The 16,194-nt window shown below is 41.0% G+C and overlaps 1 protein-coding gene across 1 annotated transcript; it reads right to left on the reverse strand.

Annotated features, from left to right (window-relative positions):
- Nucleotides 1-1,039: 1,039 nt before the first annotated feature.
- On the reverse strand, nt 1,040-11,267 carry LOC114560088 (zona pellucida sperm-binding protein 3-like). The gene is made up of 10 exons (XM_028585241.1): nt 11,225-11,267; nt 10,303-10,745; nt 4,003-4,121; nt 3,689-3,792; nt 3,406-3,583; nt 3,196-3,313; nt 3,008-3,090; nt 2,861-2,931; nt 1,415-1,699; nt 1,040-1,220 (listed from the first exon to the last, which is right to left on the reverse strand). The coding sequence occupies exons 1-10, from the start codon at nt 11,265-11,267 to the stop codon at nt 1,153-1,155; spliced, it is 1,512 nt and encodes a 503-aa protein (XP_028441042.1). The 3' UTR covers nt 1,040-1,152.
- Between the last annotated feature and the right edge of the window lie 4,927 nt (nt 11,268-16,194).

Genomic DNA, 16,194 nt, shown 5'->3' on the forward strand with positions numbered 1-16,194 from the left:
TCGATCCCAAAAGGATGCAGAGTTGGCTTATTTTCTCCTGAAGCATTAGCTCCACGCTAATTTATCACAGCTACTAGGGACGGGCATTTTTTGTCATTTCAACATTTGTGTACTCACATTGAATTATATAGCTAGAGTAACCAAGTTGGTTACTCGCAAAAACAATTGAGACATAGCCAGTAAAGTGATCCCGACTGGTCCTGGCTAACACCGCCATGCTAACCCTGCTAACTGTTAACGTTACCGGGAGGACCAGGCAAGCGGCCCATGGCTGTTTACAGCGTGTAGCCTCTTCAGCGGCTGGAGCCGACAACGGTGAGTTATTTTAAGCCACGAGAGGGGGGCTGTAAATCGGAAAGAGGGGACTATGAGTTTGCAGTGTGTTTGTTGCCGTAATTCTAAGCCAATAAAGTTTGTTCCGTCGGCAAGGTAATGGTATTTTTAGCGTTTCGTATTGTAATTCTAAGCCGAGGAAGTTTGTCTGACTGGCGTGTGGAGAGGACAGTGAGGTTGTTGTGTTTTTAGCGGTTCATACTGTAATTTTAAGCCGAAAAAGTGTGTCTGTTAGTTGGTTACAGAGCTCCACGTGAGCACGGGCTTTTATGACTGTCAATATAGCCAGCATCTAACGTTAGCTACTCCGCTGTGCTGTGGAGTAATGTCTGGCTATGTGAGACTAGCATCTAACGTTAGCTACTCCGCTGTGCTGTGGAGTAATGTCTGGCTATGTGAGACTAGCATCTACCGTTAGCTACTCTGCTGTGCTGTGGAGTAATGTCTGGCTATGTGAGAAAAGCGTCCAGCTACATTGTTGTGAATGCTGCGGTCTCAGCCTGGCAACCCCAGTGAACTTCGAGTCTGGGCAGGAGGGGGCGGGGGAGACGACTCTCCAGTATTTTGAATTGGTAGTGCAGTAACTATTTTAACCGCTAGCTGCCAGTATTACACACAATATTACATATTGCACCTTTAAAAGAAAAAGGGAAAACGTTTGCCTTTCCTGTAATGGTTCTATCCAATGAATGACACAAGCCTATCACACAATTGCATTTTTTATTTCCATCCAGATGTAATCCATTATGTAACATTTAGCATAACACAGAGGGCAATGTAAAGCAAGTTATACTTTCATTTTTTTCTGGTTCTTACTCTTTAATTATGTTTTGTCTTTTCTCTAATATGGATGGGACCCAGCATGACATCACCTTCCCATTCGAACCCTAAGGAAAAAAGACAGAAGACGTGTCACAGCATGCACCATTGTAGTTGTCTTACAACACAGGCACACATACAGTACCAACATAATATCAACTCTGATAAAAAATAGTAGTGTAATATAATGTGTTGACTGTTCAATTTTCATCATATAATATCACATGCTTTAGACAATGAATTTTTTTTAACAAACTTTCGCTTTGGGAAACATCTCGACCCGTTCTCGAAGGATTAGTCTTAGTGCCGCCGCCATAACCAGTTGAGCCGCCACCGCCGCCATAACCAGTTGAGCCTCCGCCAGCACCAGTTGAGCCGCTGCCATAACCAGTTGAGCTGCCACTGCCGCCAGCACCAGTTGAGCCGCCGCCATAACCAGTTGAGCCGCCACCGCCGCCATAACCAGTTGAGCCTCCGCCATAACCAGTTGAGCCGCCACCGCCGCCATAACCAGTTGAGCTGCCACCGCCGCCAGCACCAGTTGAGCCGCCACCACCGCCAGCACCAGTTGATCCTCCGCCATAACCAGTTGAGCTGCCACCACCGCCAGCACCAGTTGATCCGCCGCCATAACCAGTTGAGCTGCCACTTCCGCCAGCACCAGTTGATTCGCCGCCATAACCAGTTAAGCTGCCACCGCCGCCATAACCAGTTGAGCCTCCGCCATAACCAGTTGAGCCGCCACCGCCGCCATAACCAGTTGAGCCTCCGCCATAACCAGTTGAGCCGCTGCCATAACCAGTTGAGCTGCCACCGCCGCCAGCACCAGTTGAGCCGCCGCCATAACCAGTTGAGCCGCCACCACCGCCAGCACCAGTTGATCCTCCGCCATAACCAGTTGAGCTGCCACCACCGCCAGCACCAGTTGATCCGCCGCCATAACCAGTTGAGCCGCCACCGCCGCCAGCACCAGTTGAGCCGCCACCAGCACCAGTTGAGTCGCCACCGCCGCCATAACCAGTTGAGCCGCCACCGCCGCCAGCACCAGTTGATTCGCCGCCATAACCAGTTGAGTCGCCACCGCCGCCATAACCAGTTGAGCCGCCACCGCCGCCAGCACCAGTTGATTCGCCGCCATAACCAGTTGAGCCGCCACTGCCACTATAACCAGTTGAGCCACTACCGCTGCCAGCACCAGTTGATCCGCCGCCATAACCAGTTGAGCCGCCACCGCCACCAGCACCAGTTGAGCCGCCACCAGCAACAGTTGAGTCGCCACCGACGCCATAACCAGTTGAGTCGCCACCGCCGCCAGCACCAGTTGATCCGCCGCCATAACCAGTTGAGCCGCCACCGCCGCCATAACCACTTGAGCTGCCACTGCCGCCATAACCAGTTGAGCCGCCACCACCGCCAGCACCAGTTGATCCGCCGCCATAACCAGTTGAGCCGCCACCGCCGCCAGCACCAGTTGAGCCATCACCGCCGCCATAACCAGTTGAGCCGCCACCGCCGCCAGCACCAATTGAGCCGCCACCACCGCCATAACCAGTTGAGCCGCCACCGCTGCCAGCATCAGTTGAGCCGCCACCGCCGCCATAAGCAGTTGAGCCGCCACCGCTGCCATAACCAGTTGAGCCAGCACCAGAGGCACCAGCGTTAACTCCACCACCTGGAGGGAAAGCTGGTAAAGCTAAACCAGGTAAATTGCCAGGTGGTCCAAATGAAGCAGATTCACAGGAACCACAAGCTGCATCAACTCCGCTGGCCTCCTTCCAACTAGGAAGAAAGAGAGATGCAAGCAGTGAATACCGTATCACACATAATCACACTTGTTTCACACATGCAGACTCACCCATTGATGTAGGAACAAGCTCTACGTGTAGCATCGATGCCAACGTTAGCGGATGTCGCTTTTAAGTGGCAGGTAATGTAGAGCTGTTGGAATAATAGGGTTTGGGTTATTATTGCGTAAATGTTTTTTACGCAGCACTGGATGTAGGATATAGCAGAAAATATTAAATCAGTCTTGAAGATGCTCACCACTCCACTGGCAACACCCTGGAATCTGAAGGCTTCCAACTGGAACTGAAGCTTGTTGTCTGCAACACGAGGTATGAACTTAGAGAGAGAGCCTGTGATTCTAGCATCCACCAAACACCTGCATGTGGAGAAACATTAACATTAGTGATGGACTCAAAAGTGTTTGTGATAATGTATTCTCACTCTACAGAAAAACTTCAATTAACTCACCCAAAGTTATCAATAAAGGCATAGCTAGGGGTGGAGGTTGCGTCAGCTGACAGAGTAGCTACGCAGGTATCCACATAAACTCTGAGCGGCACATGGAAGAACTGCTTAACAGTAACCTGAATATTTATAATGTCTCCCAGGAAATACTGATGGCTTGGCCTCTCATTTTGCCAGTCATCTGTGCAAGGAGATAATGCCATTTTAGCATCGTTGACAAATATATATTTCAAATCACAGGCCCATAGAAGTTAAAAATTGCAGATAAATCGTTTTTTTAACTCACCCGTCATGAGTTTCAGGGTGAAGTATAAGAATTCATCTGCTACCATAACCGCAGAGAATGGGATCCACAGGGGGTCAAGAGGAAGGCTGCTCACATTGTGCTTCCTGAATGATTAAATGTTCATTACAATGCAGACTAAAGTAATTTTCACATCAATGTCCATTTGCTGTTTGAATAAACTAATCAGATTATGGTTACTGGATTTGCCTAGGTCAAGGGTAATGGATTACATATCAGTTTAAGATTGCTATGTTGTATTGTTATTTATTTGTTTGTCTGTATACTGCCACACCTTTCACATACAGTCTACATACCTTTGGTAGTGGCACTCCACAATTACAGCAGCTTGGGTAGTCCTCACCACAGGAGCAATGCTCAGAGGATGGGGAACATAGTTCAGAGTGAAGCTGTAGATGAGGGAATCTTCTTTCATCTAGTTGAGATATATATACAGTACAGGCCAAACGTTTGGACACACCTTCTCATTCAATGCGTTTCCTTTATTTTCATGACTATTTACATTGTAGATTCTCACTGAAGGCATCAAAACTATGAATGAACACATATGGAATTATGTACTTAACAAAAAAGTGTGAAAAAACTGAAAACATGTCTTATATTCTAGTTTCCTCAAAGTAGCCACCCTTTGCTCTGATTACTGCATTGCACACTCTTGGCATTCTCTTGATGAGCTTCAAGAGGTAGTCACCTGAAATGGTTTTCCAACAGTCTTGAAGGAGTTCCCAGAGATGCTTAGCACTTGTCGGCCCTTTTGCCTTCACTCTGCGGTCCAACACACCCCAAACCATCTCAATTGGATTCAGGTCCGGTGACTGTGGAGGCCAGGTCATCTGGCGCAGCACTCCATCACTCTCCTTCTTGGTCAAATTGCCATTACACAGCCTGGAGGTGTGTTTGGGGTCAGTGTCCTGTTGAAAAATAAATGATGGTCCAACTAAATGCAAACCGGATGGGATGGCATGTCGCTGCAGGATGCTGTGGTAGCCATGCTGGTTGCAGTATGCCTTCAATTTTGAATAAATCCCCAACAGTGTCACCAGCAAAGCACCCCCACACCATCACACCTCCTCCTCCATGCTTCACGGTGGGAACCAGCCATGTAGAATCCATCCATTCACCTTTTCTGCGTCGCACAAAGACACGGCGGTTGGAACCAAAGATCTCAAATTTGGACTCATCAGACCAAAGCACAGATTTCCACTGGTGTAATGTCCATTCCTTGTGTTTCTCTGCCCAAACAAATCTCTTCTGCTTGTTGCCTCTTCTTAGCAGTGGTTTCCTAACAGCTACTTGACCATGAAGGCCTGATTCGCGCAGTCTCCTCTTAACACTAGAAGTGCCGGAATTCCATAACTACTAGAACTGCCGTGAGTGGTCATTTTGACCGCCACATTCCAAACTCTATAATCTCTCATGATAAATACCTAATTGCGATATTGTATTATGTATTGTGTTAGGATATCTTTAGAAAAACGTAATAACACCGAAATGTACATTTTAACGAGTTTAATTATACATTTGAGTAGTAATACGTGTTTCAATAATTCATATCATGGCATAGTAAACCGTCATTATTCCATACATTCATATCCCAAAAAATATGGTCTGGAAATTCATTCAACTTAACTCATAACAGCCAAATAACAATTAAAAGTATCTTATTTGAACATTTAGCTATAACCTACTCGGACCATGCCCCGCTGCCCTTTTTTCCTCCATAAACTCCGCTCTCGGCTCCTCTGCCAGTTGCTGCATGAACTTCCTCCGGACAATTTTACTGCTGGTGCACTTCTTGGAGAAGATGAGTGCAATGATTCCAGCCAGTTCAGGATGTATAAAGTTATATGAACATGTAAACAGCCACCGGCCATCTACGTGTACTGCGCCTTTCACAGAGCAAACGCCCGATGCTTGCCTTCTGATTCAGAACTGAGTCCATCCACGCCGTATTTATTGTAGTAGCCCACGTTACCGGCTCTGGCTTTGCCTTCGGCCCATCGGTGATGCCCACACTTTTTACTCGAGACCGCTAGTTACGTTTCTCTGATAGAGACTATGGTAGTTACTAAGCAACCAAGATGCATCTTCAACAGCGAGAATTATTAAAAACAATACCGCAAAAATCCGAGCGGTCCATATGACCGTGTATGGCCGGAATAGGTAAAAGTGATTGTATTTTCTTTGCCTTTTGTGTAATGTATGTAAAAACAATTTTAAATTAAAATACAGACTATTTTAGGAAAAGTCAGGCAGCAGCAGGATTGTATTTTTTTATTCAGCAAAGTTATTACACATAAATTTCAAAACGGTCAAAATGACCGTCATGGCCGTTCTAGTGTTAACAATTGTTCTAGAGATGTGTCTGCTGCTAGAACTCTGTGTGGCATTTATCTGGTCTCTAATCTGAGCTGCTGTTAACTTGCGATTTCTGAGGCTGGTGACTCGGATGAACTTATCCTCAGCAGCAGAGGTGACTCTTGGTCTTCCTTTCCTGGGGCGGTCCTCATGTGAGCCAGTTTCGTTGTAGAGCTTGATGGTTTTTGCGACTGCACTTGGGGACACATTCAAAGTTTTTGCAATTTTCCGGACTGACTGACCTTCATTTGTTAAAGTAATGATGGCCACTTGTTTCTCTTTACTTAGCTGATTGGTTCTTGCCATAATATGAATTCTAACAGTTGTCCAATAGGGCTGTCGGCTGTGTATCAACCTGACTTCTGCACAACACAACTGATGGTCCCAACCCTATTAATAAGGGAAAAAATTCCACTAATTAACCCTGACAAGGCACACCTGTGAAGTGAAAACCATTTCAGGTGACTACCTCATGAAGCTCATTGAGAGAACACCAAGGGTTTGCAGCGCTATCAAAAAAGCAAAGGGTGGCTACTTTGAGGAATCTAAAATATAAGACGTGTTTTCAGTTATTTCACACTTTTTTGTTAAGTACATAATTCCATATGTGTTCATTCATAGTTTTGATGCCTTCAGTGAGAATCTACAATGTAAATAGTCATGAAAATAAAGGAAACGCATTGAATGAGGTGTGTCCAAACTTTTGGCCTGTACTGTATATATATATATATATATATATATATATATATATATACACACACACATTGATTGAGTGATTGATTTATTTCTGGATAGAGACAATAAAACAGTAATCCAAAGGATAACATGCTAAAGTAAAATACTTATTTCCAGCACTGCCCTTGGTGTTTCACATGTAAAACAATATACAAAAAGCAAACAAACCATTATGGAAAGACGGAAAATATGGAAAATATATAAACATCACGTAAAAAACAAACTAAATGAAAAACAAACAAAAAATAATATAAATGCTACACAAACTCACCAATTTATCAATAGATATTCACCTTGTTCCATAAAAACTGCTTTACCTGTGTTTTAAAAATCCTTCGTGATGATAGGAGTTGTTACCAGTGTAAAAGAAAGAATTTTTTGTTGCATTTGTAGCTCAAAGAACTATGCATGAGCAGATGCTGGCCTTAGTATTATGACTATGCTGCATGTAGACCATGGTTACATTAGAGCATAAATAATTGGGGTCATGACCATTAACAATGTTAAACATATGGTTCAGCTTAAGTTGTTCTACTCTTAGATGTACAGGTAGTAGACCAGCTCTTGTAAACTCCTCCCTACCTATGTGAGTACGGTGGGGTGCTTTTAATAGGTACCGAATAACATTGTTTTGCAGCACTTGGAATTTGTTTTTAAGTTTTACAGTCAACCCAGAAAACCATGCAGAGCAAGCAAAATCTACCTGGCATTGAATCAAAGTTAATACCAATAATTTCTTTACAGAGAAATCAAAAAGCTTTGTCTTACGATATAAAAACTTCAACTTACAGGCACATTTAGCTAAAACCTTGGCTGCAATGGATTCACCTATAAGTGATTAATCCAATGCTAAACCCAAATATGTGACACTGGATTTGGATACAATTTCAGACCCATTACACATCACCTTTAAAGTATTTAATTTTGAGAACTTCCTTTTTGTACCAAACAGGATTGATTCAGTCTTGCCCAGATGCATAGAGAGCTTACTGTCTACCAGCCACTGGTTGACAGACTCTAGCTCTATACCAAGAGTATTTTCAATGTCTTTTGCATTACACCCTGGGACAAGTAAAGCAGAATCATCAGCATATAATAGCAACTTGCACCGAACCACAGCTGATAAGTCATTTATATATACTAAAAATAACAGGGGCCCCAGAATCGAACCTTGGGGCACCCCGCATGTTATACTCTGTGGATCACAGAGGGTCCCCTCAACATCACAGACTTGAGTCCTATCTGTTAAGTAAGAAGTGAAACATGTGAGTGCAGAGTTACTAAAACCCATGCACTGTAATTTAGAAATCAAAATCTTGTGCTTCACAGTATGGAATGCTTACTGCAGGTCAAGTAATACCATGCCAACATAATTCCCTTGTTCAAAGTTCTGACGCACTTGGTCGAAAAGGTGTCTGTCGAATATGCAGCTCGAAAGCCAGATTGGAGCTCATATAATAGATCAAGCCTGATGAGATACTCCTCCACCTGTTCATACACCAAACGCTCAAAAATCTTTGATATGGTTGACAAGATTGATACTGGCCTATAATTTCCAACGTCAGCTTTACTATTTTTCTTAAAAACAGGAACCACCCTGGCATTCTTCATATGATTTGGAAAAACACCCTGTCTTAATGGAAAGATTTATGATATGAGTAAGAATACTTTATGTAACCCCAGCACTATCCCTTAAAAACCTGGAGGAGATAAGGTCCAAGCCAGAGGCCTTATTCACTGACAGGGTCAATATATATATATATATATATATATATATATATATATATATATATATATATATACATACACACACATATATATATAAAAAAAGGTACAATTATCAGAGACACTGCAACACAGAGACAAGATGCAAGGGACAGAGAGGGAATAATTATGATCAGTGTTCTCTTTAACTTCACATTGCCAAAACGGATAAACAATAACAGTAGTGATAATGTTCATTATGTATAAGACTCTAAATCAAAACAAATATATACTGTATAATAAAGAACAAAATAGTAAAGTGAAGTGCAAATTCCTTTGGATGTCGGAATACGTTTTTTTTTCATTTAGACATGTATATATATATACACACTACTGGTCAAAAGTTTTAGAACACACCAATTGTTTTTGTGTTTTATTGAAATTTTAGCAGTTCAAGTCCAATGAATAGCTTGAAATGGTACAAGGTAAGTGGTGAACTGCCTGAGGTTAAAAAAAAAGTAAGGTTACCCAAAACTGAAAAACGATGTACATTTCAGTATTTACAAAAAGGCTTTTTTCAGGGAACAAGAAATGGGTTAACAATGTAAAGCTGTTCTGCAGCAATGGAGGTTGATCAAGCTTTGAAAGTTGGTGCTACCAATTCCGACAGGTGTTCCAACTTGTCTGGATTACTTACAACCCCCTCTGTTTGTATAAAAGTATTGTTGGAACACACTGTGGTACCATACCCTCGTGAGCATTATTTGAACAGTATTGTTCTGCAGAAAGTAGTGTGTTGCTATAAAAATGGTGGGAAAAAGGCAATTAACAATGGAAGAGAGACAGACCATCATAACACTTAAGAATGTTGGTCTTTCCTACAGAGAAATTGCGAAGAAAGTCAAGGTGTCAAAAAGCACTTAGAAACTGGGGAAAACTCTGACAGGAAGATGTCTGGCAGACCCAAAGCCACAACAGAATCAGAAGACAAGTTTCTGAGAGCTTGCGTGATAGGACAACAGCTTCAAGCACAGCTTAATAGTGGTCGTAATAAGCAAGTCTCAGTTTCAGCTGTAAAGAGAAGACTTTGAGTTGAAGGTTTGATAGGTCGAGTTGCAGCAAGAAAGCCATTGCTAAAACGTCAGAATAAGAAAAAGAGGCTTGCCTGGGCCAAGAAACATCATCACTGGACTACTGAAGACTGGAAGAAGGTGCTATGGACTGATGAATCCAAATTTGAAATCTTCGGTTCATCACGCAGGATTTTTGTACGCAGTCGAGTAGGCGAAAGGATGGTTCCTCAGTGTGTGACATCAACTGTCAGACATGGAGGAGGACGCGTGATGGTCTGGGGCTGTTTTGCTGGATCCAGGGTCGGTGATTTGTACAGAGTGAAAGGCACCCTAAACCAAAACGGCTACCACAGCATTTTGTAGCGCCATGCAGTACCCTCTGGTGTGGGAAGTTGGGAAGAACTTTCTGAAGAATATTTGATTTCCATTGTAGAAAGAATCCCACGAGTGTGTTCAGCTGTTATATCTGCCAAAGGGGGCTACAATATATATATATATATATATAGTACAATAAGACATTTAAAACCTGGAAAAATTGGGGTGTTCTAAAACTTTTGACCGGTAGTGTATCATATATATATATATATATATATATATATATATATATATATATATATATATATATGTATACATATATACAATAAAATAGCATCATACATGATCATATTTTACCATAGTCTGAATTAATATTCATTGCAGTTTATTATTTTGGCATCTTCATCTTACCGTTAATGTGCTTTGACAATCTTGCAGTGCCACTTCAAAAATCAACACTTTAGCAACAGGGTCCTCTGCAATAGGAGCACAGTTTCCCAGGAAAATGTCGGAAGGATTGATTAACTGGCCAATCCCAAACATGTCCTTCTTGACTTCCACATGAGCAACCTTCTCTTTGCACTCAACAGCAACAGTTGCAGCAGAAACAGGATATCTCAGCTCGAAAGGCACCACGACTGGGGCCTCAGACGGGGCTACTATAGGGTATTTCCAGGTGAGTGGTTTCTCAAATGTCTGCTTTGTCTGTTGTGGAATTGGAGAAGTATTGCTAGGCTGTAGCGCTGGGTATGCAGGTTGCAGATTGTTAGAACGAGGGTTCCATTGAGCATCACATAAGCTGACATGCAAGGCCAGTGCCACAAGGCACACTGCAGTACATTTCATCACTATTGCTTCACAACACCAAATTATCTACACAACTTCACTAGATGCTGTAGGGAAGGTGGACATGTGCACCTGCTTTTATAGTACAGAGATCATGTTTACTGCCATTACATTCCCGCCCCTTTTGTTGGCCATTACCCATCAGAACTGATGAGCATAAACCTTAGCCAGTGAAATCATTCCAGCTGCAGACCAAAAGGGATACCTACAGCTCTGACTAGGCATCTTCAGCTGGGTTTAGATTATTCATTCTTTTAATGCATAAAATGTTACTGTGCGCATAAATAACCGTTCATGTGCTGAAACAAATCAATGTGAGGTTAAAGTACCAAATGAAATGTAAACTGTAATAGCATCATCAAGTTCATTTAAAAGTTACCAATATTTTTTTTTCAAGCAAGTGAGAAAAAATATATAACTAGTTGGCAAACATGCACTTAAAAAGTGGTGGTAACAAAAAGTTATGTTGACTCTGGGTTAAGTCTACCTGCCCTCAACATGTCAAACTTCAGAATTTTGCCAAAGTACATTTTGTTAAGGGCTGACAATCAATATGGCTCCAGCCTCCAGCCAGAAGTGGAAGAAGTATTCAGATCTTTTACTTAAGTAAAAGTATTAATACCACACTGTAAAAATACAATGTAAAGTTAAAGTCCTCCATTGAAAATGTTACTTTAGTAAAGGTATCTAAGGATCATCAGAAAAATGTACTTAAAAGTCACAAATCCTCACATTTTAGTAACTGGAAACGATCAAAACAGTTCTGTCAATCAACTAAGTGTTTACACTGCTGATTATTTCATCTGTTGCTGGGTAGTTTAATTCATAATAAAACATTGTAGTTTATAAATTATTACGTTTTTATACTCCAGTGTTAGATTTCCCTTCTGACAGAGATGTTATTCTCTGTTTCCTGCCAAGGGACTTCAGATGAAAATTAGCTTATAACTCTGGTTTTGCTAAGGAGCTGTGCATTGTCCCTGTCAAATAAATCAAATAAAAGTAACTAAAGCTGTCAGATTAATGTAGTGGAGTAAAAAGTAAAATGTATTCCTCTTAAATGTAGTGGATTAGAAGTAGAAAGTGGCATAACAAAAAAGACTCAAGTAGCCTACAAGTACCTTAAATTTGTACTTAAGTACAGTACTTGAGTTAAAAAGTCAAAAACCACTAAACCTAGTGTAGGCTGTTGGGTTTTGTGTAGTGATGTTGTGATGCTGTATGAAGAAGAAATCCGCTTGACACTGTACTTGATCATAAAGGTTTTATTACATCAAGTTTCCAGCATCAATGACAAGTCCCACAGAACCCGGAGAGACAAAGCCAATATGCACTCTGACTTGCTGCAGCAAGAACATGGTTTATAAGGGGTACGTTTAGGTAACATGTTAGATAAAGTAAACAGTTGTGAGTTGGCAAGTAAAGGTCTGAGTCCCTTTGAGGTCAGAGTCTCTTTTGGGGGGGGCTCCAACACTACTCATAAAATCATTAATCTCACTCAGCCAGCTAATCACAGAATCAAATAGGACATCCTCTTCAACACATCACTCTGCTGAGAGGAAAATCATTGAACTTACATCCCTAACACAGTGCTCATGATTTCTCAGCATATTTGAGCGTTATAAAGACTTTAACCTTATATGGCCAGATACCACATATTTCCCCCCTTCGAGACTTAATAAAGTCTCAAAAAACAAAAGGAGTAAAACATACATGTTTACAATTACAATTTCTCTGACCCATGTTCCCTGTATTGTGATTTTAACAATACAACAACTTTATGGAGTGTGAGAGTGAAAAACCTGTCCGGCAGCTATCTTTCCAAAATATCCATCAAAACAATCAAGACAGGAAAATTCTCTCATGGCCCCTCTGCCCCCACGCTTAGTACTCCAATTCAATTAAAAATAAATCTTTAACAATTTTAGCAAATACATGTCAAAACCTCAGGAAAATGAAATAAAATCAAAACAATGTCCAAATTCAGGCTGGTCGACCCATCATACTGTCCAATGGACCTATCCCTGCCTAGACCCCAATATCCCTAAACTACAAGAGAAAAAAGAAAAACATCTGAGGTCCCCACATGTACCTCACAACAAAAAACATCATCCTCCAAGCAATTTATATAAAACAAATATGGTACACAAATTATGTATTACTCAAGCAAATATGCATATACTGTACGTCAGAACAAACAGGAATGTAGTCCACTGCAGCCTCTCAACAGTTTTGACTCCGGTGTAGTGTAGATGGAATCTGAACAGTTCATCGCTGTATCCTTGTTCAGAGTTTTCCAGTCCATTCTTTATTGTCCATATTTGAATATCTAAATCCCTTCTGCCCATTCCCCCATATACTCTGGAAGAAAAGAAAACACCAACCAGTATCTTTGCAAAACAACACATGAAAACAACACATCAAACATAAAGATACTATGGAAATACAGAGTAATATCAGAAATTATATGAATCACATTCCATTCCATTTCCCCCCTTTGCTGGAAACTTGATGTAATAAAACCTTTAGGATCAAGTACAGTGTCAAGTGGATTTCTTCTTCATACAGCATCACTCTGCTGAGAGGAAAATCATTGAACTTACATCCCTAACACAGTGCTCATGATTTCTCAGCATATTTGAGCTTTATACAGACTTTAACCTTATATGGCCAGATAACACAAGGCCTATCCAAAGATCACCTACGTCCAACTTGCCAAAGGTCCTCAACCTCTACCTCACAAAACTCTACAGTTTAATCAGTAGCGGTTTTTGGCACGGGCGAACCGGGCAGCCAGCATATTTTCATGACACATGCGGGGGAAAAAAAATCCTCTGCGCCGCGAAACGGTTTTCTGTTATCTATCATTTCACTGTGTGGCAAATCGGCGCCCCCTGCAGCTGCAGGCGCCCTGCTTGCTGAGAGAGAGAGGAGCATCTCGCTGCACAGCTCCCGGGAAGGCGGATGTCAAGCCACGAGCCTCCTTGAGCTCATCACTTTTATGCATGATAAGGATCTATCGGAGATCTACCCCAACTTTTGGACTGCTCTAAGGATTGCACTTACTCTGCCAGTCACTGTGGCTCAAGCAGAGAGCAGCTTTTCAAAACTAAAGTTGATCAAGTCATACCTGAGGTCAACCATGTCCCAGGAACGGATCACTGGCCTTGCCGTCATATCAATCACTCAATAGGGCAGCAGATTTCATACGATAACATCATTGATGATTTTGCATCAAGGAAGGCCAGAAAGGTCAGGTTTTAGTTTTAGTTTTAGTTTTAGTTTTAGTTTTATTTTGTGTTTTGTGTTCTGTGTTCTGTGTTCTGTGTTCTGTGTTCTTAGTGCTATAGTGTAATAATTAGATTATCTTCAGTGTGTTTTCACATTTGTTCAATGAAGGATTTGAGCTATTTAGAATTGGCCTATTTATTCTTTATTTGTATATTATTCTTAATATTTTATATTATTGTTGCTCCTGCCAACCTGTATTTATTTTAACATCAATGTAGCCTACGCTGGAACTTTTTTTCACTCTAAACGCCGCGGCTGATGTTTCAATCCTGCTGCTCCGTTCCCCCCGCGTCGCACGCACACACACACACACACACACACACACACACACACACACACACACACACACACACACACACACACACACAAGTTGGATGCAGGAAAAAAACGATATGAGACGTACATGATAACCTAAATTGAGGACAGCTACGCTTGTTATTGTAAGTGCTATGATAAGTTAAAGTCTAATAAGTACTTCATCAAACCGTATGAATGTGTGTCCCAGGCAAGGCCAGGGAACACTAAGATCAACCAGCACTGACAGACATGTTCAAATTTGATTTATTCAATAAATTGTTATTTTTTGTCTTAAATCCACCAACTATTTTCATATTTTACCAACATTTGCATGTTTGCATCCTGAGCCTTTTAGGTAAGGTTACTGGGAAAACTCAGCCCAGAGTAATTTTATTCTCCCCAAAACAAGTTTCCTTTTAAAGAACTATACAAAAAACAAAAAGCACAGCTTTTTATGTTTAACTATTCTGACTTATTCAAAAGATGGACCTTTAAGAGTTCCTCTCTTTGTGTTTTAAGGAATACACTTTTGGCAAGAGCTACACTGAAGTTGGCAGTTTGTTATTGTTATAAAAGTTATTTCAATTAATATTCTGTAATACAGTACAGGCCAAATGTTTGGACACACCTTCTCATTCAATGCTTTTCCTTTTTATTTTCATGACTATTTACATTGTAGATTCTCAAATGAACACAATGTAGAAACCAAAAAGGAAACTCCAAGGCACTCTCTTTTAGAAAAATACAAAGCCTTTATTTATGGCTTAGTCATCATAAATCTTAAAATCCAGAAACTTTCTCTCTGGTTTAGTTGTTTTTGTCTGTCCCCTTTCCTCAGTGACATGGAATATGATCAATTCCACAGATCTGTACGGTTGATGGATCACTATTATGGTGTTCCCTGTAGTGCCTCGCCATAGGGTAGTTCATGTTGTCCGTGCGAATTGCATATTTATGTTCTGCCATTGATAAACTGCAGGCTACTAGTTATCCAGGCTTAAATGAAGAACTTGATCTCAGTGTTTTTCTTTAAAACCATATTGTTTATTTTTCAATCGGGTCCATTTCTATTTGTATTTGTGTTGTACATGTTTTGTATTTTGAATTTTACCTTGATTTGTAGTCAAATACACTGGTCTATTTATGACCAATGAGGACATCTATTGGTCATTCTATAACCCTACAATTTTGAACCCTCTATCAAAATTATGGCTTTTCATTGGCTGTGTTTCTTGATTGGTCTGTTTGAAAGCGTATAAGAAGGTCTCTTCCTGTTTGGGAAATTGATTGACTCCCTGACGAAGGCTTGTATGCCGAAACGCGTCAGAGTATTTTAAGATTTATGATGACTAAGCCATAAATAAAGGCTTTGTATTTTTCTAAAAGAGAGTGCCTTGGAGTTTCCTTTTTGGTTTCTACATTATGATTATCCCTTCCAAAGAGCACCTCAAGCTAATTTTTTGAGTCCGGGAAGCGCTCCGCTACAGACATTTGTATAAATGAACACATATGGAATTATGTACTTAACAAAAAAGTGTGAAATAACTGAAAACATGTCTTATATTTTAGATTCTTAAAAGTAGCCACTTTTTTTAACTTTTTTATTAATAAGGGAAAAAAATTCCACTAATTAACCCTGACAAAGCACACCTTTGAAGTGAAAACCATTTCAGGTGACTACCTCAAGAAGCTCATTGAGAGAACACCAAGGGTTTGCAGAGTTATCAAAAAAAAGCAAAGGGTGGCTACTTTGAAGAATCTAAAATATAAGACATGTTTTCAGTTGTTTCATACTTTTTTGTTAAGTACATAATTCGATATGTGTTCATTCATAGTTTTGATGCCTTCAGTGAGAATCTACAATGTAAA

Source organism: Perca flavescens, chromosome 8, assembly GCF_004354835.1.
Source record: "Perca flavescens isolate YP-PL-M2 chromosome 8, PFLA_1.0, whole genome shotgun sequence".
Taxonomy (NCBI): Eukaryota; Metazoa; Chordata; class Actinopteri; order Perciformes; family Percidae; genus Perca; species Perca flavescens.